A 26,150-nucleotide genomic window follows, 5' to 3' on the forward strand; every position below is an offset into this window, starting at 1 on the left:
GACAAAGGAGGTGCTGTCGTCATCATGAATAAGTTGGAATATGACCAAGAGGCTGCTAGACAGCTCTCTAACACCACATTCTACAGGCCATTATCCTCTGATCCCACTGAGGATTACCTTTTAAGAAGCTCAGCACTCTTTTCCTAGATCGGAACAGAACACAGATGCTTCACACTTCTATTTTTTGTATTAATTGAGCACCTCAGAGCCCTTGTCATGGACCAGGACCTCACTGGACTAGGTATTGTACAAACACTTGACAGAGATGGTCCCTAACCCGGAGAGCTTACAGCCTAAGCTCATTTATAGTTAACTGAGTGAGATCTCATGTGGGCTACATTTGAAGAGTTTATTTTCAGGATTATCGATTATTTTTTCACCCATTCTTCATAACTGAAAGTTTCTCCTTCAGTAAGGGCTGACAAATCATGTTCTGCTAGAAAATTCCATATAAAACAACCATTTTTCAAATTGGCTGACATCTCTCATTGTTCTCAGGGGATTGAGGTCATAACTTGTCCACAGTTGGGTGGGTCTCTTGAGGGGGGCATCTATCCTCCTTTGTTCTTGATGGGACAGAGGCTATAGGCAGGTCTTAGCAAAGATGGCTGGCTCCTCCCCTCTCCCCCCCCCCCCCCCCCCCCGAAACAATGGTAATCAGAACCACTTTGAATGAGAGCACCTAAACTGAGGCCTGCTGTGGACACGCTCCCATTGAGAATAGTGGAAGACTTGTAATTTTAAGAGGGCAATTCTCCATGCATTTCTCTGAAGATTTTTATGCACTAGCTTCAGCTGACAGAAACTTTTAGATATGAAAAATAATGGTAGACAATACTATTAATCCTAAATCTTCCATTTCAAAAGCTGTCCAATTGTACCAAGTCTACTCAGCAGAGAGGAGAGTAGGAGTAACTGGGTCAAGGACTGCCCCATAATAACACAAGGGGAAAAAATAATCAAATGTGTCTTTCAAATCCATTTCAGTTTTGGACAAGATACACTGAAATGTCTCTCTCATATGGATAAGGCATGGCATTGCTATAGGGGAAGATTGTCTGAGTGCACTATGTGCAGTTCTTAACTCAGCATGTTGGGATTTTGAAGTTAAGGGTAAACTTAGAATTTCCTACATTTATAATGCTTGATTTGGGAATTATTGTAGCATCTCAGTAATGTATTTTATCCTGAATTACTTACATGTACTCTCAACCTTACTTCCGTCTTCAGGTAATTTGTCTGGGAATATAAATAGGTTTATAGCTTCAGTTCTAGAACGTCTTGAAGCCTGTTCACTCAGAATTTGTGGAAGCAAGCATTCAGCATGCTTTATGTAGATTCTTGTATCTAAGATCTACAAATACAAACCCTGTTCAGTGCAAACCTCCAATTACCATTAATATTGCAAATACAGTCTAATGGAGGTAGGCTTCTAACTCATTAAAAGTCAATGGGATTTGAGTGCCTAATGCCTAGGCATATTTGAAAATGATACTCCAAATCAGTTGTGTGCTTTGGTAAGGCTGTCCTAACTCAAGGCCACACTAGCTAGTTTCCACGAAGAGAGCGTCCACTGTGGAAGTATTTCATGAAGGACAAAATGAAGGTGTTCTGAGTTCTGTACACTCCTGTATTGGCTTTATAGAACCACGCACATCCCTCTTTCACCGTGCTTATATCCAGAATTGCTGCTTACAGGTAGGTGATCAGGAACTTTGAGGTAGGGTTGTGTTCTGTTTGTGTTCTTCATATATCGATCGATGAAGACTGGGCTTTCAAAGGCAATCTTTTTGCTGTATTTCACTCACTGCAAAGTCAACTTTTTTCTTTCCCTTTTTATATTTTTCTAGTGATGTTTATTTATCCTCAAGGGACAGACAGATACTTGACTGGCATTTTGCAAATCTAGAATTTGCTAATGCCACACCGCTGTCTACACTTTCATTGAAGCACTGGGACCAGGTACCTAATTAATAAATTCTCTAAAATAGTGCTCATAGATTTAGCACATGCACGGGGGAGGGATAGCTCAGTGGTTTGAGTATTGGCCTGCTAAACCCAGGGTTGTGAGTTCAGTCCTTGAGGGGGCCTCTTAAGGTTCTGGGGCAAAATCAGTACTTGGTCCTGCTAGTGAAGGCAGGGGGCTGGACTCGATGACCTTTCAAGGTCCCTTCCAGTTCTAGGAGATGGGATATCTCCATTAATTTATTTTTTTATTTTATTTCATTCTGACATGTTTCTGTATGTTAGCAAGCATTTCTAAGAGATTTAAATGTCATGTACCTCAGCATTATCCCTTCGACTCTCATTCTGGATTCTACAGGATATTAACAGAGAGTTCCAGAGGGTTCTGTTAATACCCAAACGGATTATAATTAGTTATTTGTTTTATAGGAAAATAGTCTATACCAATTATTTTACCAGTAATACTATGAATTTTCTTCTTGTAATTAAGTTAGCTACAGCACTTTAAGTGGAAAAGTTCCCCATTTATTTAACTCTGTACTGACTGATCTGTTTTGGTTATAAACTTATGTATTTTTATATATTTCATTTTAGGATGATGATTTTGAATTCACGGGCAGTCATCTGACTGTGAGAAATGGATATTCCTGTGTGCCTGTAGCCTTGGCAGAAGGATTGGATATTAAATTAAATACAGCAGTTCGACAGGTTCGCTACACAGCTTCAGGTAAATCAAGCTCTCTAACTTTATAAGTCACACTACCAAGGAGCACTGTCCTTTGACAATTGCCTCTGTTCCTCTCTCACAGGATTCACACACTCTTGACACCATGAGCACAGAGCCATAGAAAAGCAAGGCCTGTAGGGCCTGAACTATTTAGGAAGCTTTAACAGGTTTACAAATAATAATTTTTCGTTGCTTGTTTTTTTAGTTGTGTGGGCTCTGCATCATGTTGCAACTTGAGTTGCTCATGTCCCAAGTACATCATGACCTGCTGATTCCCATTCATAATGGGATTAAGGTAAATGCGGTAAGCATCCTAGCCTATGCTGGTTCTGACAATAGGAATTCAGTGGGAGAGCATTGCGCTACTCAGAAATGTCCATCACAGACCAGCACATTGTTCTCCAAGGCACAGTTCAATTTGTGCAAGATTTACTCTGTGGGCCTAAAATGAGACCAAGCAGCATGGGTAGAATCATAGGTTATGTCTACGCTAAGGACCTTACAGCTATGCCGCTGCAAGGTCTCCAGTGGTAGCTATGTCGGCAGGAGAGCCTCTCTTGGTGACATAGCGCTCTCCACCCAGGCGCTTTTGTCAGTCGGTGCATACCTCGACTGACAAAAGTTTTACCGACAAAAGTGCTAGTGTAGACATACACAAATTGTTAGAAGGGACTGCAATGGTCATCTAGGCTAACCCTCTGCCAAGATGCAGGATTTGTTGTGTCTAAATCATCCAAGACAGATGGCTATTCAGCCTCCTTTTGAAAACTTCCAGTGAAGAACCTTATAAAGTATCATTTATAATAACTTGCTGGTCAATCTCATCGTCGGGAAATGTATGTCACAACATTGTTTGCGAAGTTATAAAATTCCCCTGTATAATGATGTTAGCACATGTTCCAAACCCCACAGCCCTGCCCAGGCAGAAGTCAGCAAACAGGTCTGTCCTGAGCAACGGAATGTGTATTTGACTTAATTTGCATTTAAACAGTCATCAATCAGAAAGAAGGAAGGGAGAAAACCTGCATGTAAGCATACACAGGTGAAAGAACCCAGGGCAAGCATCCTTCCATCCTAGATACATTTTCCAGCTGAGAATAAGGAGACATCCTTTTCAAAAGAAGGAGTGAAGCTATAAAAAAGGAGGGGGCAAACACCAAGTTACTTCTTTCTTCCTGTCCATCTCCCTCTTTGCACCTTAGAAGACAAAAGAATCAGCCGTTGAACTCTGAGCGAGGGGTTTGGAAGTCCTCGAAGCATGTGGTCAGAAACTTAGCTTTGAGTCTAATATAGTTTGAGTCTATTATAGTATGGTTGGAAAACCGTTCCCAGAGAGTAATCCTCAACAGTCAAGCTGGAAGGGCATATCGAGTGGTGTCCTGCAGGGATTGGTCTAGGTCTGGTTCTGTTCAATATCTTCCTAAATGATTTAGGTAATGGCACAGAGAGTACAATTATAAAGTTTGTGGCTGATACCAAGCTGGGAGGAGTTGCAAGTACTTTGGAGGATAGGATTAAAATTCAAAATGATTTGGACAAACTGGAGAAATGGTCTGAAGAAAATAGGATGAAATTCAATAAGGAAAACTGCAAACTACTCCACTTAGGAAGGAACAATCAATTGCACACACACAAAATGGGAAATGACAGCCTAGGAAGGAGTACTGCGGAAAGGAATCTGGGGGTTATTGTGGATCACAAGCTAAATAGAAGTCAACAGTGCTTCATTCCGAGCTGATAAGACCTCAACTGGAGTATTATGTCTATTTCTGGGCACCACATATTATGAAAGATGTGGACAAATTGGAGACAGTCCAGAGAAGAGCAAAAAAAATTAAAGGTGTAAAAAACATGACCTATGAGGAAAGATTGAAAAAATTGGGTTTGTTCTTTCTGGAGAAGAAAAGACTGAGGGGGGACATAAGTTTTCAAGTACATAAAAGATTTTTTACAAGGGGGGGGGGAATTGTTCTCATTCAAAGGATGAATATAGGCAAACAACACAGGAATGCAGGGGCAAGATTAGAAAGGCAAAGGCACAAAATGAGCTCAAACTAGCTACAGGAATAAAGGGAAACAAGAAGTATTGATAAAAAGTCATTAGAAGCAAGAGGAAGACCAAAGACAGGGTAGGCCCACTGCTTAGTGAAGAGGGAAAAACGGTAACAGGAAACTTGGAAATGGCAGAGATGCTTAATGACTTCTTTGTTTCGGTCTTCACTGAGAAGTCTGAAGGAATGCCTAACATAGTGAATGCTAATGGGAAGGGGGTAGGTTTAGCAGATAAAATAAAAAAAAGTTAAAAATCACTTAGAAAAGTTAGATGCCTGCAAGTCACCAGGGCCTGATGAAATGCATCCTAGAATACTCAAGGAGCTAATAGAGGAGGTATCTGAGCCTCTAGCTATTATCTGTGGAAAATCATGGGAGACAGGAGAGATTCCGGAAGCCTGGAAAAGGGCAAATATAGTGCCCATCTATAAAAAGGGAAATAAAAACAACCCAGGAAACTACAGACCAGTTAGTTTAACTTCTGTGCCAGAGAAGATAATGGAGCAAGTAATTAAGGAAATCATCTGCAAACACTTGGAAGGTGGTAAGGTGATAGGGAACAGCCAGTATGGATTTGTAAAGAACCAATCATGTCAAACCAATCTGATAGCTTTCTTTGATAGGATAACGAGTCTTGTGGATAAGGGAGAAGCTGTGGATGTGGTATACCTAGACTTTAGTAAGGCATTTGATACGGTCTCGCATGATATTCTTATCAATAAACTAGGCAAATACAATTTAGATGGGGCTACTATAAGGTGGGTGCATAACTGGCTGGATAACCGTACTCAGAGAGTTGTTATTAATGGTTCCCAATCCTGCTGGAAAGGCATAACGAGTGGAGTTCCGCAGGGGTCTGTTATGGGACCGGCTCTGTTCAATATCTTCATTAATGACTTAGATATTGGCATAGAAAGTACGCTTATTAAGTTTGCGGAAGATACCAAACTGGGAGGGATTGCAACTGCTTTGGAGGACAGGGTCATAATTCAAAATGATCTGGAGAAATTGGAGAAATGGTCTGAGTTAAACAGGATGAAGTTTAACAAAGACAATTGCAAAGTGCTCCAATTAGGAAAAAAAAAATCAGTTTCACACATACAGAATGGGAAGAGACTGTCTAGGAAGGAGTACTGCAGAAAGGGATCTAGGGGTTATAGTGGACCACAAGCTAAATATGAGTCAACAGTGTGATGCTGTTGCAAAAAAAGCAAACATGTTTCTGGGATGTATTAACAGGTGTGTTGTGAGCAAGACACGAGAAGTCATTCTTCCGCTCTACTCTGCTCTGGTTAGGCCTCAGCTGGAGTATTGTGTCCAGTTCTGGGCACCACATTTCAAGAAAGATGTGGAGAAATTGGAAAGGGTCCAGAGAAGAGCAATAAGGTTGATTAAAGGTCTTGAGAACATGACCTATGAAGGAAGGCTGAAAGAATTGGGTTTGTTTAGTTTGGAAAAGAGAAGACTGAGAGGGGACATTATAGCAGTTTTCAGGTATCTAAAAGGGTGTCATAAGGAGGAGGGAGAAAACTTGTTCACCTTAGCCTCTAAGGATAGAACAAGAAGCAGTGGGCTTAAACTGCAGCAAGGGAGGTCTAGGTTGGACATTAGGAAAAAGTTCCTAACTGTCAGGGTGGTTAAACACTGGAACAAATTGCCTAGGGAGGTTGTGGAATCTCCATCTCTGGAGATATTTAAGAGTAGGTTAGATAAATGTCTATCAGGGATGGTCTAGACAGTATTTGGTCCTGCCATGCGGGCAGGGGACTGGACTCTATGACCTCTCGAGCTCCCTTCCAGTCCTAGAATCTATGAATCTATGAACCTCTGAGGATAGGACAAGAAGCTTAAATTGCAGCAAGGGAAGTTTAGGTTGGACAATAGGAAAAACTTCCTAACTGTCAGGGTAATTAAGCCCTGGAATAAATTGCCTCGGGAGGTTGTGGAATCTCTGTCATTGGAGATTTTTAAGAACGGGTTAGACAAACACCTGTCTGGAATGGTCTAGTTATTATGTAGTCCTGCCTTGAGTGCGGGCGACTAGACTAGATGACCTATTGAGGTCCCATCCAGTTCTACGATTCTGTCGTTTGTTAGGCACCAGAAAGTGTTTTATTTTTGTTTTTCTTTTATGCCTCATTACTTATATTCACTTAAAATCTCTTTGTAGTTAAACTTGTTTTATTATTTTATGTAACCCAGTGTAGGGCTGTCAAGCGATTAACAATAATAGTATAGTATTTATTTTTGAATGTTTTCTACATTTTCAAATGTATTGATTTCAATTACAACACAGAATACAGAGTGTATAGTGCTCACTTTATATTTATTTTTAATTACAAATATTTGCACTGCAAAAAAGAAATAGTATTTTTCAATTCACCTAATACAAGTGCTGTAATACAATCTCTTTATCATGAAAGTTGAACTTACCAATGTAGAATTATGTACAAAAAATAACTGCATTCATAGAATATCAGGGTTGGAAGGGACCTCGGGAGGTCATCAAGTCCAACCCCCCGCTCAAAGCAGGACCAATCCCCAACTAAATCATCCCAGCCAGGGCTTTGTCAAGCCTGACCTTAAAAATAAAACAATGTAAAACCTACAAGTCCACTCAGTCCTACTTCAGCCAATCACTCAGACAAACAAGTTTTGTTACAAAGTGCAGGCGATAATGCTGCCCGCTTCTTGTTTACAATGTCACCTGAAAGTGAGAACAGGTGTCTGCATGACACTGTTGTAGCCGGCATTGCAAGATATTTACGTGCCAGATCCGCTAAAGATTCATATGTCCCTTCATGCTTCAACCACCATTCCAGAGCACATGCATCCATGCTGCTGATGGGTTCTGCTCAATAACGATCCAAAGCAGAGTGCACCAATGCATGTTCATTTTCATAATCTGAGTCAGTTACCACCAGCAGAGGATTGATTTTCTTTTTTGGTGGTTCGGGTTCTGTAGTTTCCCCATTGGAGTGTTGCTCTTTTAAGACTTCTGAAAGCATGCTCCACATCTCGTCTCTCTCAGATTTTGGATGGGACTTCAGATTCTTAAACCTTAGGTCGAATGCTGTAGCTATTTTTAGAAATCTCACATTGGTATGTCCTTTGCGTTTTGTCAAATCTGTGAACAGTTATTCCCCTTCTTGAATCTCCGTTGGCATCCTGTCTCCATTTGCATCAAGATTAAGCAGTTTCCCACATCTTTGCAGAGCTATGGGGCAGGGAATGTCTTCATATGTATTTGCTCAGGGTGCACTGCAGTGGGGGCCTTAGTACTGACTGTTCTCTCTAAGCACTATGGTAATACAAGGACTGTTCAGTTATTCAAATATTGAATTCCTTGAATGCTGTTAATGTTGCAGATTCAAGCACTCAAAAATTAGACCATGCCAAAATTAAGGTTGTCTGTGCAACCTAAATTCTGTCCCACTGTGCAAATGCATTATGATAGTCTCCTAACTATATGATCATGCACTGTTTTTTCCACAGGACCCTGACTTATTAAATGTCTAAATCCCTGCTTTTCCTTACCTTTACCAGGATGCGAAGTGATAGCTGTGAACACCCGCTCCACTAGCCAGACTTTTATTTATAAATGTGATGCTGTCCTGTGCACTCTTCCCTTGGGAGTGTTGAAACAGCAACCACCTGCTGTACAGTTTGTGCCTCCTCTTCCTGAGTGGAAAACGTCTGCTGTGCAAAGAATGGGATTTGGCAATCTTAACAAGGTAACTTGACTGGGAAGGGGAAAGCAGTAGAGGAATGAGTAAGATAGATAGATTCTGGAATGCATGATGCTAAGCTGGAGAGCAGCTCCCCCCTCTTGCTTTCTAGAACCCCATTCTTTGAATTGTGTGAAGAGCCATTTGTGTGCAAAATGTGAGATGTACTGAGCTTGACTTAGGAACACATCTATAAAAGGAGACCACACAAAGTTTGTCTTTTCCATTTCTACTATAGGAGCTGGAACCTCCCTTATCCTTCTTAAGGTATTTCTCCTCTTTACTGTGTAGCTTTGTAGTGTGCTTCTGGGTACCAAGTGGCATCTTAAGTGTTGCATTGAAGCAAAGAACCTCAGTTTACATCTGTTGAACACCTGTTGGTACACAACAGTGCCACTATACTTTGACTGTGGTCTGGATTGGAAGAACAGCTCTTTAAGAGGATAGTTCAGGCCCATGCTGATTAAATCCTTGGTATCTGTGAGACTGTCAAATGAAATTCCAGTCAGTGGTGATTTTTTTGTGACGGTCCCTGTGTATATTCCACACGTGGGAGCTCATGCACCTGAGTCTTAAAGTTTCCTCCAAGCAATGTCTATTGACTCACATATGTGCAGTGTTTTTCCTCATGCTTCTGACCGAGGATATAAGGCGCAGTGCAGGTCGATGCCACTCCAGTTCCTTCTTACCACCCCATGGCCTGAGTTGGAACTCCTATTCCTCCTTCGCTCTTATTTCATTAAGAAAGTCGTTCTGTATACCTGTGTAAATAATTTTGCATAGTTAGTATAGAACCCCTCCCCAGTTGAGGGGAAGAACTCCTCGTTACCTGAGGACCATGCCCAAGGACCCGGGCTTCAAGAACTGTGTATCCTACCATGGTTCCTTTTCCATCAGTAACAAGCATCAATGATACCTCTACTGTCCGGGTGAGGTGAACATCTCGGTGAAGGGCAGCACCTGTAAGTCCTTCCTGCCCAGGACTACAGAGGCTTATGAGCTCTGACTCCATACATTCCTGATAGAAGAGGCTATGAGATTCCAGACTCAATCTGATCCTGACCAAGGATAGCCCCCTGGACAGTGTCCTCTGCTGACTGGTAGTGCCCCTCCTAGCATGATCCATGATGCGGTGCTATTGGCACAGAAGCCCAAGGACAAGCTCCTCCCCACACAAGTAAGAAACTATATCTCACAGGCATAAGAATAGATTCCCCCACAGTGGAATGCTCATAAGAAACGTATTTCCTCTCTGTGCTGTGCTGGGTCTGGTGAGATGTTGCATGTGGATCCCATGTATCCATTGCTAAAGGCCCCCCAACTGGAAGGTAAGGTAAAGAAGAAGCAGGATTCATCAGTACCAGTGGTGAGACATATGGAGCTTCCAACTATGGGTGCGGCCCCACGTATTCTATGAGTGCCGCCATGTCAATCCTCAGACCAGCCAGCTTCGACAGCCAAACCAGGTCCCTCTGCATTCTCAGTGGTAATCCCACCGACTCTGGGATGTATGGAGACATTCCTGACTGAAAGAGGTGTTCCTGTCTTACTCATAGTCTCTGCTCCTGTCGCACCCATCCATTCTCTGAGACATTCCTATGCCTGAGGATGAACTGTTACTCCTGTTGCAGGAGAGCCCCCTTTCCCATCCATCGGATCAGGGCTCCCAGTACTGCCATTTCCAGTGGACCTGTCATCTGACTCAGAGGTGTCCCAGGACATAGCCCTGTCAGTGTCTCTGCCGCAGCACAAGAGCCCAGAGAGAGAGCCAAGGCAACCTTATCTGCCTGGCTATAACCAGCCCCAGGGAAGCATGGGGTCTGCTGAGACTGATGGAATCCTCTTTCTGGCCCTACTGGAGCCCCTGGGACCCATACCACAGCTGTCCAGCACCATCGCAGGGGTCTTATCGTTCCTCCCCTGCTCACAGCCAGCTCCACTGGTATATGACAAGGAAGATATGGAATTGGTACTGTCACTGGAGCCTCCTCGTTGCCGGATGAGGCAGTCATCCCTTTGCCACTCTCTCTGCTGGATGACCACCAGCAATACCAAGAACTGGTAGCCACGCATGTAGCAATCTACAAATTCCACTGGAGGAGGTCCAGTATCCCCAACGTCGTCTCCTGGATATCCTTCAGCCACAGGGATCATCCAGGGTGGTCCTTCCTGTAAATGAGGCCATATTGGAAGAGGCCAGAATGGTTTGGCGTACACCCATATCATGTGACCCACCCCATGCCGGCCAAAGGGACTGATTTCCTGTTTATGCACCAAGCCTCTAATTCACTGGTGGCGCAAACAGTTGCACAGCAGGCTTGACAACACACACAAAAGTCCACCCCTCTAGACAAGGAGTCGAAAATGTTGACCCTCCTAGGCAGGAAGGTCTTTTCCTCTGTGGAGTTGCAGTTTCGTGTAGCCAACTACCAGGCACTGTTGGCAAAGTATGATTTCAACACCTACAGCAGGCTGGCAGAGTTTAACAGGGCCGGCTCTAGGCACCAGCTTACCAAGCAGGTGCTTGGAGCAGCCACACCAGAGAGGGGCGGCACCTCCGGCTCTTCCGCGGCAATTTGGCTGGTAGTGGGTCCCTCACTCCCGCTTGGAGTGAAGGACCTCCTGCCAAAGTGCCGCAGATCGCGATTACGATAGCGGCTTTTTTGTTTGTTTGTCTGTTTTTTTGTTGTTTTGCAGGGGGGGGGGGGGTGGCTGCTTGGGGCGGCAAAAACCCTGGAGCCAGCCCTGGAGTTTAAGGACAAGCTTCTTGTGGATGACCAGGTCTAATTCCAGGCTTTGGTAGATGAGGGGAAACTGGTGGCAAAAGTGGCCATCAAGGCCGTGGTGGATGCAGCTGACACTGCATTCCATTCTCTGGTCACCAGACTGGTTATGCACAGACACTCTTGGCTCAAGTCTTTGAATTTCTTGAGGGAGGTCCAAAACACCATGGAAAACCTTCCTTTCGACAAAAATAATCTTTTTAACAACAAGGTGGCTGAGTCTCTGCAATCCCTGAAGAACTCATGCTCCACTGTGCAGTCACTGAGAATCTACACCCCGACTCCCAGGGAGTCCTTCAGACCACGGCGCCTACCTGTCCTATCGACAGCCTCGCTGCAAATGACAGAGATCCCAGAGCGCCTGCTTTCTGACCCTGGTCTCTGCCACCTCCTCAAACCTCTCTCAGCTGTAAGCCAAAAGTCAATTTTGACATGCAGGTTAGGACCCACAAACCAACTCTGATGCCACCTACTTTGTCTCCTGTCATCTCTGGTGGCCATCTTAACCTCTTTGCCCACAGTTGGGGCAAGATCCCCATGGACAGATGGGTACTGGAGATTATCCACCATAGATACTCCATAGTTTCTTTCCTTCCTACCTTATCGCCCTCTCTTCTGACTCCCTTCAGGGAACTTCTCCCACCAATTTATTTTCTAGCAGGAAGCAAAGCCCTTGCTCCTCAAGGGTGCTATAGAGTGTGTCCTTCCTCAATACCAGGGGAGACGTTTCTACTAACCATATTTCTTCATTCCTAAAAAAGGCAGAGGCCCATCCTGGATCTTTGTCAGCTAAATATATTAATCGGAAAGCAGTAATTCCGGATGGCCACTCTTGCATCAATAATTCCCTCTCTCCTGGAGGGAGTATGGTTCGTGGCTCTCAACATGAAAGACACATACTTCCATGTGGACATCCAACCGTCTCACAGGAAGTTCTTCTGATTTAAGGTATGCATCCGAAGAAGTGGGCTGTAGTCCACGAAAGCTTATGCTCTAATAAATTTGTTAGTCTCTAAGGTGCCACAAGTACTCCTGTTCTTTTTGCGGATACAGACTAACACGGCTGCTACTCTGAAACCTGACTTCTGATTTAAGGTGGGGCAACAACACTAACAGTTTCGTGTCCTCCCTTTTGGCCTAGGTACAGCACCAAGGGCCTTTATGAAGGTGTTCGCCGTTGTAGTGGCACAGATGAGATGCCAGGGATGTACGGTATTCCTGTACCTGGATGACTAGCTTCTAGTGGAACAATCGCAGCAAGAAGTTCTCGTGATTCAGTCTTTTCAACACCTCCTTTCCTTCTTAGGAGTCTGTTTTATCACCCATGCAGATGATAAACTTTATAGGGACAAGGCTGGACTCAGTCTCTACACGAGCCTTCCTTCCTTCCTGTGACCAGTTCTCCGCGATGACCACGCTGATTGCCTCTTTCTCTTGGAACACATGGCCACCCCCATCTACATGACACTGCTTGCAAGACTTCACCTGCAGCACCTACAAGCCTGGCTTAATTCAACCTACAACCCAACCAGGGGACCACGTTGACTTCAGGGTCACTGTTCCCTCAGACGTTCTGGCCCCTCTCACTTGGTGGTCCCATCTGACCAAGGTCATAACTGAGACCCCTTTCAGCCCTCCCATACTGAGGGCCACTATCATTATGGACACCTCCCTTACAGGATGGGATGCCCATCTGGACCACACTGTGCAAGGTGAATGAATGCCCTGGGAAGCCACGCTACACATAAACATCCTTCAGAGTAGCAGCCGTGTTAGTCTGTATCCGCAAAAAGAACAGGAGTACTTGTGGCACCTTAGACTAACAAATTTATTAGAGCATAAGCTTTCATGGACTACAGCCCACTTCTTCGGATTCATCCGAAGAAATGGGCTGTAGTCCACGAAAGCTTATGCTCTAATAAATTTGTAAGCCTCTAAGGTGCCACAAGTACTCCTGTTCTTTTTACATAAACATCCTGGAACTCAAAACAGTTCATCTCACCTGCAAAGCCTTCCTTCCCCTTATACCAGTGGTTTTCAAACTTTTTGTATTGGTGACCCCTTTCACACAGCAAGTCTCTGAGTAGGACCCCCTTATAAATTAAAAATGGGGGGATGGGATTTAATTTAATGGAGGCTTGGGGCTGTTGGCCCCATGGAGCTGACAGCTCAAGACCCCCATGTAACCACTTTGCAACCCCCAGTTTGAGAACCCCTGCCTTATACTCTCCCTCGGCATGCAGATCCTATTATACAACATCAACAAGCAGGGAGAGCGACATCTCATTCCCTCTGCTCCAAGGCAGTCCAGCTGTGGAATTGGTGTGTCAGGACAAGTCTAAACTACAGCGCTACTGCTTGAAGGGGGCTGTAGGTAGTGACTCACAGGGTGATGCTCTCCTGGTTTTCTGGACAGGTGACCTTCGATATGCCTTTTTCCGATTCCTCTTCTGCCTCACTTTCTCCTGAAAGTTCACTGAGATGGGGCCAAAATCATTCTCATAGCACCTTACTGACCCCAGCAGTTCTAAATCATAGAATATCAGGATTGGACGGGACCTCAGGAGGTCATCTAGTCCAACCCCCTGCTCAATCCCCAACTAAATCATCCCAGCCAGGGCTTTGTCAAGCCTGACATTAAAAACCTCTAAGGAAGGAGATTGCACCACCTCCCTAGGTAACCCATTCCAGTGTGTCACCACTCTCATAGTGAAAAAGTTTTTCTTAACATTCAACCTAAACCTCCCCCACTGCAACTTGAGACCATTACTCCTTGTTCTGTCATCTGCTACCATTGAGAACAGTCTAGATCCATCCTCTTTGGAACCCCCTTTAAGGTAGCTGAAAGCAGCTATCAAATCCCCCCTCATTCTTCTCTTCTGCAACTAAACAATCCCAGTTCCCTCAGCCTCTCCTCACAAGTCATATGCTCTAGCCCCCTTAATCATTTTTGTTGCCCTCTGCTGGACTCTTTCCAATTTTTCCACATCCTTCTTGGAGTGTGGGGCCCAAAACTGGACACACTACTCCAGATGAGGCCTCACCAATGTTGAATAGAGGGGAATGATTATGTCTCTCGATCTGCTGGCAATGTCTCTACTTATACAGCCCAAAATGTTGTTAGCTTTCTTGGCAACAAGGGCACACTGTTGACTCATATCCAGCTTCTCGTCCACTGTAACCCCTAGGTCCTTTTCTGCAGAACTGCTGCCTAGCCATTCAGTCCCTAGTCTGTAGCAGTGCATGGGATTCTTCCGTCCTAAATGCAGGACTCTGCACTTGTCCTTATTGAACCTCATCAGATTTCTGTTGGCCCAATCCTCTAATTTGTCTAGGTCCCTCTCTATCCTATCCCTACTCTCCAGCGTATCTACCACTCCTCCCAGTTTAGTGTCATCTGCAAACTTGCTGAGGGTGCAGTCCACGCCATTCTCCAGATCATTAATGAAGATATTGAACAAAACCAGCCCCAGGACCGACCCTTGGGGCACTCCGCTTGATACCGGCTGCCAACTGGACATGGAGCCATTGATCACTATCCATTGAGCCCGACGATCTAGCCAGCTTTCTATCCACCTGTGATGCGGTTGGGACTCACCACCGCGTGAGTGCCTCCCGCTGGCACGTCTGGGAATTAACTCTCTCCTCTGTGGGGCATCCTCTGCCAGTGGTGTCCCGTCCATAGTCTGCTCCCCTGTTGGTGTCCGGACCCGCATTGCTCCCTGCTCGGCGGCGTCCTCTTCAGGACACTGCCCTGGTCTCACCCCCTTCCGGGGGTCTGATGTTATCAGCAGTCCTCTGTCTGCACCTGTTCTAGTGGCCAGCTGCAGCCTCAAAATCTAGCCCCTTTGTCACAGGGGCCAGCCACAGCCTGTATCAGGCCACGCTCCTCCTCAGCCAGGTATAGTACAAGGGGGAAGGGGGGGACCTAGGCCCACCCACGACTCTGGGTCCTGACCCAGGGACGCCCTAGCGGCAGCCTCCCTGCCCTCCTTCTCTCCCTTGTCAGACTTTTGTCCCTGGGCTGCTTCCCCTTTGGCCCTGTGCACCCTCTTGGCCCTTTGTAGCAAGGCCTGCAGCCTGGGGTTTTCCTTGGCTGAGCTCCCCAGCTCCTTCTGCTCTGTCCAAGGTGCTATCTTTCAGCCCAGGAGCCAGTCCTCCTCCCTTGGCAGTCAGGGAGAGACTGCCTTTCCTCCTGCTAGGCAGCCTTTATATAGGGCCTAACTCGGCCCTGATTGGCTCCTAACAGGCCTCTGATTGGCTGCCGGCCTGCATAACCTCAAAGGCCTGTTCCAGCCTTTTTCTCAGGGGGTGGGGCACCACCACACCACCTTATAGTCCATTCATCCAGCCCATACTTCTTTAACTTGCTGGTAAGAATATTGGGGGAGACCATGTCAAAAGCTTTGCTAAAGTGAAAGAATAACACGTCCACTGCTTTCTGCTCGTCCACAGAGCCAGTCTTCTCGTCATAGAAGGCAATTAGTCAGGCATGACTTGCCCTTGGTGAATCCATGCTGACTATTCCTGATCACTTTCCTCTCCTCTAAGTGCTTCAGAATTGATTCCTTGAGGACCTGCTTCATGATTTTTCCAGGGACTGAGGTGAGGCTGACGGGCCTGTAGTTCCCCGGATCCTCCTCCTTCCCTTTTTTAAAGATGGGCACTACATTAGCCTTTTTTCAGTCATCTGGGACCTCTCCGGATAACCATGAGTTTTCAAAGATAATGGCCAATGGCTCTGCACTCACATTCCCCACCTCCTTTAGCACCCTCGGATGCAGCACATCCAGCCCCATGGACTTGTGCTTGTCCAGCTTTTCTAAATAGTCCCGAATCACTTCTTTCTCCACAGAGGGCTGGTCACCCCCTCCCCATGCTGTGCTGCCCAGTGCAGCAGTCTGGGAGCTGACCTTGTTTGTGAAGACAGAGGCAAAAAAATCATTGAGTACATTAGCTTTTTCCACATTCTCTGTCACTAGGTTGGCTTCCTCATTCAGTAAGAAGCCCACACTTTCCTTGACTTTCTTCTTGTTGCTAACATACCTGAAGAAACCCTTCTTGTTACTCTTAACATCTCTTGCTAGCTGCAACTCCAAGTGTGATTTGGCCTTCCTGATTTCACTCCTGCATGCCTGAGCAATATTTTTATACTCGTCCCTGGTCATTTGTCCAATCTTCCACTTGTTGTAAGCTTCTTTTTTGTTTAAGATCAGCAAGGATTTCACTGTTAAGCCAAGCTGGTCGCCTGCCATATTTACTATTCTTTCCACACATCTACAAATCGCAGACCTCCTGTAGCTCTCCACCCGAACACTGGTCAGGCTCTGGTCATTCCTGGATCTTCTCACACAGGCCCAAAGGGAGACTCAAGCATCCCAGTCCGAACTCCTTTCACCTCACTGCCTGGTGTTTGGATGGGCATCTAACATAGAACATGCTTGTTCAGCTCCAGTCCAATGGATCCTTAACCAGAGCAGGAAAGAGTCCACCAGAATGTGCTATTGGGCAAAGTGACGCCATTTCTTGGAGTGGGTGCACTGCCATCACCTTTCTCTTGACATGGTGACCATCCCAGTTGTCCTCAATTATCTCCTCACCCTGAAAACATCATAGCTCCCTCCATGTGCACCTGGCAGCACTTAGTGTCCCTCCAGTGGGGGAAGGAAGACACTATCTTAACATACCCAACATTGGCATGCTTTATGAAAGGCTTGGTCAGGAGTTCCCCACCTGCTGTCAAACCCATGCCACAGTGGGATCTTAACCTTGTCCTCTCAGCTGTCACAGGATCACCCTTGAAACCTATGGCAACCTTTACATGACCCACCTTTCCATGAAAGTTGCATTCCTAGTAGCCATCACTTTGGCCAGGGGAGTCATTGAGCTAGCGGCCATGATGGCAGACCCTCCCTACACAGTTTTGCACAAGGAGAAGGTTTCACTGTGGTTACACTCCAAATTCCTACCCAAGGTTGTGTTCGGATTCCATCTCAACCAATCAATCCACGTACCTGTATTCTTTCTGAAACCACATGCCTCTTCCAACCTACACTCCCTTGACGTCAGACATACCCTGGCATTCTGCCTACAAAGAACTAGGCCCTTTAAAAAGTCTGAGACTTTGGTTCCATGGCAGAAAGATCAAGGAGCCAAGCCATATCCTCACAAAGGATCTCTAAGTGGATCTCAGGCTGCATACTTAATGCTACAAGATATCAGTCCTCCCACAGCTCACTCTACTTGGGCACAGGCCGCTTCCATGGTTGTGTTATTGGCCATACCATTGCAGGACATTTTGCGAATTGTCCACTCATTTACAGCACACAACGCCCAAGCAGCCATACCATGGATGCAGCAGTGGGATGGGCCATCTTGCAAATTGCTCTGCCATCAGCCTCTTCACACCCACCACCACACTGAAACTAGTGCCCTATCACGGACTGTGAAATCTGGTCTTGTGTGTTTTTATCCTATATAGATTTCCCTTGGGAGACCAGAATTTCTCAATTTGGGTTCCTGACCCAAAGGGAAGCTGCAGGGGAGTCATGGTATTGCCACCCTTACTTCTGCACTGCCTTCCGATCTGGGCAGCTGGAGAGAGGTGGCTGTTGGCCTGGTGCCCAGCCCTGAAGGCAGCACCCCAACAGCAGCAGCACAGAAGTAAGCATGGCAATACCATACCATGCCATTCTTACTTCTGCACTGCTGCTGGCGGCAGCTCTGTCTTCAGAGCTGGGCTCCCTGTCAGCAGCCACTGCTCTCCAGCTGCCCAGCTCTGAAGGCAGCGCCACCACCAGCAGCAGTGCAGAAGTAAGGGTAGCAGTACCACAACCCCCTTTAAAATAACCTTGCAACACTCCCCCTCCACCTTTTTGGATCAGGATCCTTACAATTACAACACCGGGAAATTTCAGATTTAAATAGCTGAAATCAAGAAATTTATAATTTTTTAAATCCTATGACCATGAAATTGACCAAAATGGACCGTGAATTTGGTACGGTCCTACTGATCACTGCTTGCAAGGTGTCCATGTGGAACCATCACTCAAAGAAGAAAAGGTTACTTACTGTAGCTGGAGGTTCTTTGAGATGTGTGGTTCCTATCTGTATTCCACTACCCATTCTCCTTCCCCTCTGCTTCAGACTTGGTTACATTGCAATAAGAGGGGAACTAGAGTGGCATTGACGCACACTGCTCCTTATACACTCCTACCTTGATATAACACGACCCGATATAACACGAATTTGGATATAATGCGGTAAAGCAGTGCTGGGGGGGGGGGCTGTGCACTCCGGTGGATTAAAGCAAGTTCAATATAACGTGGTTTCACCTATAACGCAGTAAGATTTTTTGGCTCCCGAGGACAACGTTATATCGAGGTAGAGGTGTACCCTCGGTTGGAAGCACAAGGAAAGACACTATGCATGTGCTGGACAACGGACACTGTGTGTGGAGGAAACTTCCCAGACTCAGGCACGTAGTGCACGTGTGCGCTCACATTTGAAATACAGATAGGGACCACACATCTTGAAGAACTTCCAGTTACAGTAAATAACCTCCTCTTTTAGGTGGAGATTTTTCAAATGTACCTAACTGATTTGGGAGCATATATTCAATTGGCATGTTCTACATAGGCCACTTAACAGTGAGTTTCAACTGGTGAGGTAAGTTGAAAGTCTCTGTATCTCATTGCAGTGAAGATTACTCCTGGGAAAATTCTGCACCAAAAAATTAAATTATGCTCACATTTTAAAATTCTGCATATTTGTCAAAACACAATATAATCACTTTAGTGGATTATATTTCACAATTAGTATGTCACTTTATAAAAGTGGGCCCCGTGAAGTTAAGTTGGTCAGGCTTCGGCTTCAGCCCTGTGTGGTGGGGCTTGGGGCCCTGGGCTTCTGCCCACACAGTGGGGCTTCGACTTTGCACCCTGGACTCCAGCAAGTCTAATGCCAGCCCTGCTTGGCAGACTCCCTGAAACCTGTTCACAGCCCCCCATAAGGGTTTCTTTAACTCTCTACTCCTGGGGGATCTTTTTTGTTATTTATATTGCTGACATACTAATGTGGATTATATATCACAATATAATCACTTTAGTGGATGGCTTTGCACAAATGGGGTTCCCTAACTGTGGAGGGGCGATAGATGAGACGCACATTCCTATTCTGGCACCACCCCACCTAGGATGGGAATACATTAATTGGAAGGGGTATTTCTCTATGGTTCTCCAGGCACTTGTGGATCACCGTGGGCGTTTCATTGACATTAACACAGGCTGGCCTGGAAAGGTGTATGACGCACGCATCTTTCGGAACACTTGGCTGTTCAGGAAGATGCAGGCCGGGACTTTTTTCCCAGAGCGGAAGATCACGGTAGAGGAAGTCGAAATGCCCATTGTGATCCTTGGAGATCCTGCTTACCCGTTAATGCCATGGCTCATGAAACCCTACACAGGGAACCTTGACAGCAGCAAGGAACGGTTCAACTACAGGCTGAGCCGGTGCCGAATGACTGTGGAATGTGCCTTTGGCTGTTTAAAGGGCGGCTGGCAATCTCTGTATGGGAAGCTGGACTTGGCCTAAAACAGCATCCCCGCGGTTATATCCACGTGCTGTGCCCTCCATAATATTTGTGAAGGGAAGGATGAAAGCTTCACTCAGGCATGGACCTCCGAGGTTCAACACCTGGAGGCTGAATTTGCACAGCCAGAGAGCAGGGCTGTTACATCGGCCCAGCGCGAGGCTGCAAGGATTAGGGATGCCTTGAGGGAGCCTTGAGACTGAAAACCAGCAGTGATATCTGGTGCCCTGCACAGGAGTGAAGTGCAGTAGTTCCAATCTTTAGGAATCAGTGTTTGCTAAGCAGACTTGCAGTGCCTGTTTATTTCCTGGGCTAAGAGTCTTTTACTTTATGCAATAATAAAGAATGTTTTCAAAGCCAAAAAATCCATTTATTGAAAAGAAACAAGGGGATGGAGTGGGGAACGGTACAATCACAGATTCGCGTATGTCCTGTCTGGAGTGCTGTGCAGTTAGTGCTGCACTTCAAAAAGCAACAGAGGGTCCTGTGGCACCTTTGAGACTAACAGAAGTATTGGGAGCATAAGCTTTCGTGGGTAAGAACCTCACTTCTCCAGAGGCAGGTATAAATCAGTATGGAGATAACGAGGTTATCTCCATACTGATTTATACCTGCCTCTGGAGATTTCCATTACTTGCATCTGAAGAAGTGAGGTTCTTACCCACGAAAGCTTATGCTCCCAATACTTCTGTTAGTCTCAAAGGTGCCACAGGACCCTCTGTTGCTTTTTACAGATTCAGACTAACACGGCTACCCCGCTGATGCTGCACTTCAGGATAGCTCTACTGCATGGTGATGGGGATTGAGTGCAGAGGGTAAGGGTCGTGGTTTTCAGGGCTGGGTGGTGAAGATATTGGTGTTGGAGGCAGCGGGTGGGGTGAAGAACACGGAAGTTGGGGAAAGTGGGTTGGAGGTGACAGTGGGGCACAATGGAAAGAGTTTTGGGACAAGGGCGGTGGGGGGTGGCGTTTGCGGTACTGGTCCTCTTTCTGCATGGCTATGAGCTCCTGGATAGCGTCTGCTTGGCACTCCAGGATGCTTATGAGCCGATCCGTGCTTTGCTGCCGGTGCTCCATGCTTTGCCGCCGGTGCGCTGAGTTTTCCTGGCGGATCCTGCTTTCTCTCTCCCTCCAGTTCTGTGCTTTCTCATTCTCTTTAATAGATTGCCGCATCCCTTCTTGCAGCATGTCTTCTTTGCTTTTTCGCGGTCTCTTCCTGAGTCTTTTCAGTCTCTGAGCAGGCGATAAGAGGGACGGCTGAGGTCTCAAGGTTGATGCTGCTGTATAGGCAAAATGCAACATTTAAAAGAGGCAGCATTATTTATACCAGACAGAGTAATGATTTCCCCCGCACTTAAGGAGTAGAAAACACACAGGGTCTACACAATTGCATAATTTTCCTGTCCGAAACAGAGCGCACACATCCCACGGGAGCCTCAAAATGGTGAGTAAGGGGGACTGATTGTTTCAGGGCTGCACTGTCCTCTGGCTGCCAGGCACCTCTCCAAGACCACATTCTACAGGCCACTATCCTCTGATCCCACTGAGGAATACCAAAAGAAACTACACCATCTGCTCAAGAAATTCCCAGCTACAGTATGGGAACAAATCTACATGGACACACCCCCAGAACCCCAACCAGGGGTATTCTGTCTACTACCCAAGATCCATAAACCTGGAAACCCTGGACGCCCCATCATCTCAGGCATTGGCAGGATCTTACAGCAGGATTATCTGGCTATTTGGACTCTCTCCTCAGACCCTATGCTACCAGCACTCCCAGCTATCTTCGAGACACCACCGACTTCCTGAGGAAACTACAATGCATTGGTGTTCTTCCTGAAAACACCATCCTGGCCACCATGGATGTAGAAGCACTTTATACCAATATTCCACATGAGGATGGACTACAAGCTGTCAGGAACAGTATCCCTGATGAGGCCACAGCAAGCCTGGTGGCTGAGCTTTGTGACTTTGTGCTCACCCACAACCACTTCAGATTTGGGGACAACTTATACCTTCAAGTCAGTGGCACTGCTATGGGTACCCTCATGGCCCCACAGTATGCCAACATTTTTATGGCTGACTTAGAACAACGCTTCCTCAGCTTTCGTCCCCTAGTGCCCCTCCTCTACTTGCGCTACATTGATGACATCTTCGTCATATGGACCCACGGAAAGGAGGCCCTTGAAGAATTCCACCTGGACTTGAACAATTTCCACCCCACCATCAACCTCAGCCTGGACCAGTCCACACAAGAGATCCACTTCCTGGACATAACAGTACAAATAAGTGATGGTCACATAAACACCACCCTATACCGGAAACCTACTGACCGCTATACGTACCTACATGCCTCCAGCTTTCATCCAAGACACATCACACAATGCATTGTCTACAGCCAAGCCCTAAGATACAACCGAATTTGCTCCAACCCCTCGGACAGAGACAAACACCTACAAGATCTTTATCAAGCATTCGTAAAACTACAATACCCACCTGGGGAAGTGAGGAAACAGATTGACAGAGCAAGACGGGTACCCAGAAATCACCTACTTTTAAAAGTCACTATCATTGAACAAAAAAACTTCAGAAACAGACTTCAAAGAGAAACAGCAGAACTAAAATTCATTTGCAAATTCAACACCATTAATCTGGGCTTGAATAGGGACTGGGAGTGGCTGGCTCACTACAGAAGCAGCTTTTCCTCTCCTGGAATTGACACCTCCTCATCTATTATTGGGAGTGGACTACATCCACCCTGATTGAATTGGCCCTGTCAACACTGGTTCTCCACTTGCGAAGTAACTCCCTGCTCTCCATGTGTCAGTATATAATGCCTGCATCTGTAACTTTCTCTCTATGCAGCTGAAGAAGTGAGGTTTTTACTCACGAAAGCTTATGCCCAAATAAATGTTAGTCTTTAAGGTGCCACCAGACTCCTTGTTGTTTTTGTAGATACAGACTAACACGGCTACCCCCTGATACTGTCCTCTGGGTTTCTGTGCCTTGGGGAGAGCCAACAGCTTCAGGGGGCAGCTACACTGAACACTGTCCCAACACTTTCCACAGGAGTTCATCCTGGACGATATCTCGCTGCTGAGGGTGACCTGGGAAGCAAGGGAGGGTCTTCTACTGCAATGCGGCTTCCGCCCTGGCCCATATGCAGCTTGCCTGTGTGCAATCAATGGTCCCCCCGCACCTCGCGGCACAGTGGCGCGAACACGTTAGCCTGGCTGGGACAAGGACCACGGTGGCTCTCCCGATAAACCTGCGCAAGCGCGTTGCACACGTTCTGGATGAGACATTCTAGGAGATTACCGAGGCCGATTACCGCAATGTGATAAACCACATCAATGCACTATTCCACATCTAGGCATGCATGCCTAACCCTCCTCTCCCAAAGAGCCCGCACTGAAAAAATTCCTTCCCGAAAAAAAAACCGCTTACCGGGAACCTGCTCTTCTGTTTGTCCTCCACCAAGTACCGGCCACTGCGACTGGCTACTTTCCTCCTAGCTCGAGAAGAGCTCTTATGCTGCATGGCTACAGGGATTCAGGGGTGTCTCCATCCGGCCCACCACCATCACTCCTGTTTTCCCCCTCCCCACCGGCTCTGAAGTGTCCATGGTGGTGCTCAGAGTGGAGGTGGGGTTAACCCCAAGTATCGCATCCAGCTCTTTGTAGAATCGGCAGGTTGCGGGGGAGCACCCGAGCAGCCGTTCGCGTCGCGGGCTTTGTGGTAGGCACTTTGCAGCTCCTTCACTTTAATCCTGCACTGCAGGGCGTCCCGGTCATGGCCCCTTTCCATCATGTCCTTTGATACCTTCCCGAAGGTATCGTAATTCCTACGGCTGGAGCGCAGCTGGGACTGTACAGCTTCCTCCCCCCAAACACTGATGAGGTCCAGCAACTCGCCATTGCTCCATGCTGGGGCTTGCTTGGCGCGTGGAGGCATGGTCACCTGGAAAGATTCGCTGATAGCACTCCACACCACGCTGGGCTGAGAAAACAGGAAGGGGATTTTTAAAATTCCCGGGGAATATAAAGAGTGGGTCACATGATCAGTTACCTGAGGCCAGGGCGGTAGAGTTTGAACTGATGACCAGAGTGGCTAGAACAGGCATTGTGGGATACTGCCGAATAATTCTGGAGGCCATTCACAGCGCATTGGGCGGCCACACTGGTGCTGCAGCGCTGTAGTGGCAGCACAATACTCGCTATTTCTCTCGGGGACGTGCTGAGTACATGCAGCTCTGCAACCATGGAGATACAGTGCTGCAAATGCCTTGCCAGTGTGGACGGGGAGTGAGTTACAGCGCTGGGAGCGGCTTTACAGCGCTGTAACTCGCAAGTGTAGCCAAGGCTCTAGTTAGGAGTCTTTTGCCCTCTCTGCTATTGTGGAATTGTTCGCTACTGCATGCTTGCTCCCTGTCTTGTTTTAAATGTCTCAGGTTCTATTCTACAACCTAATTGATCTCCCTAAATCTAGATGTTTGTTGAGTCCAGAACTTTGTGCAATTTTTGAGGCAGTCATGCCAGAGCGGTACACAGAGAGAGTTTTACATCCCTATCCTGTGCTATTTGTGTGTGCAGCCCCACTCATATAGCCCTGTTTTTTTTGTTTTGTTTTTTTTTTTGTTTTTTTTTCTGTTATGTACCATTGGAGAGACATATTTACTTTGCTATATCTCTGCCCCAGGTCTCTGTCAGAATTTACTACTTCCCTCGAGTGTGTGTGTTTCAAATACGTTTTCCCTAAATGTATTTATCTGCATTTTTCAAAGCTGCATATTTTTTAATTTTCTGTCCATATTTCAAACCTCTCTCTAGGTCGTTTTGCATTATTTGTCCTCATTGGTGTTTGCATTTACTCCCAGTTTAATATCAGCTGTGAATTTAATTACTATATTGTTGATTTCCTCTTCTAGACGATCATGGAAGATAATCTAGTGTTCAATACTGCCTTCATCCAATCTCTAATTCACTATTTTTCTATGCTTTTGTTGTCTTTCCAGCCAATATCAGTCAACATTGTTGGATGCAAGACTATGAAAATCAATTTTAAGAGCTGTCTTTCAAAAGTTAACATTAAATTAAATACCTTACTAAAATTCAAATATAATAACTGCTTTCCTTTAATCTGCTAATTTAGTAATTATTTGGCAAGATCTATTCTGAACAAAATCTCACAGTGCTGTTTATTCTCTAAATATTTAGGCCTAGTGATTTGGGGTACCTCAATTTTTGGGCAAAAATATTAAGATGCCTTAGAGGAGCCTGATTCTTCAGACAACACTGACCACCCATCCTCTGAAGTCATATTGGAGTGACACTTATGCCCATTGGACCACCTCCCCCCTTTAGGGGATTGCCTTCCTGTTATCCAGCAGGCTTGGAAACTGACCTCCATGGAAAAGTGGGTCATGGAGGTCATAACATCTGTCTATACTATCCATTTTACATCATGCCCTCTCACCCCCACCTCCTTCCCCATCCCTCTTCAGGACCTGTCTCACAAGCTTGTGTTGAGACAGCAGCTAGAAGCAATAGAACTGATCCCTTCCCCCAACAAGGCAAGAGGTCAAAGTATTTCCTGGTGCCAAAGAAGGAGGGAGGCCAATCTTAGATCTAAAACACTTAAAGCACGTGAAGCCTCAGAAGTTCAGGATGGTGACTCTGGCAACTATAATTCTCTTATTGGAGGAGGGGATTGGTTTTCAGCCCTGACCTACAAGATGCCTATTTTCATATATCGATTAAACCCATCACACAAGAAATACCTACACTTCATCATAGGCCAAGATAATTTCCAATACCTTCTTAGTTGCCCTCACTTCTTCTTGTAGAGTTGGATAAATTGGGGCCTTAATGGCAGACCTCTCATCCCCCCTTTATAGTATTCTTCAAGAATAAAGTCTCCTTACACCCACATCCTAAATTCTTATAAAAAGTTCTGTAGGATTTCCACCTTAATCAATCCATCCATCTACCAGTATATCTTCTGAAACCTCATAATTCTCAGCAGGAATCCTATTTCCATACCCTGGTTGTTAGAAGATCTTTGGCCTTCTATTTAGCTAGGACCAGGCAATTTTGAAGATCGCCTAGGCTCTTCATCTCCATCATAGATAGAGGCCGGGGATTCTCTATCTCTACTTAGAGACTGTCAAAATGGATATCTGGTTGAATTGTCACTTGTTATGAGACCGCAGGTGCTCAACCCCCGCATGCGGTGATAGCACATTTGGCCAGATCTCAGGCAACATATTACGGCATTACTGAAGAATGTAACAATTTCTGAAAT

The 26,150-nt window shown here is 46.0% G+C and overlaps 1 protein-coding gene across 3 annotated transcripts in view; it reads left to right on the forward strand.

Moving 5' to 3' along the window:
* The window catches only part of KDM1A (lysine demethylase 1A), a 157,835-nt gene that overhangs the window by 103,558 nt on the left and 28,127 nt on the right, over positions 1–26,150 (forward strand). For all 3 annotated transcript variants that reach the window (XM_054011584.1, XM_054011586.1, XM_054011585.1), the window contains 3 exons: positions 1,851–1,962; positions 2,560–2,692; positions 8,291–8,478. In XM_054011584.1, coding sequence (XP_053867559.1) covers positions 1,851–1,962; positions 2,560–2,692; positions 8,291–8,478 — 433 coding nt within the window. The remainder of the gene's footprint in view (positions 1–1,850; positions 1,963–2,559; positions 2,693–8,290; positions 8,479–26,150) is intronic.

The sequence above is a fragment of the Malaclemys terrapin genome, chromosome 22 (assembly GCF_027887155.1).
Source record: "Malaclemys terrapin pileata isolate rMalTer1 chromosome 22, rMalTer1.hap1, whole genome shotgun sequence".
NCBI lineage: Eukaryota > Metazoa > Chordata > Testudines > Emydidae > Malaclemys > Malaclemys terrapin.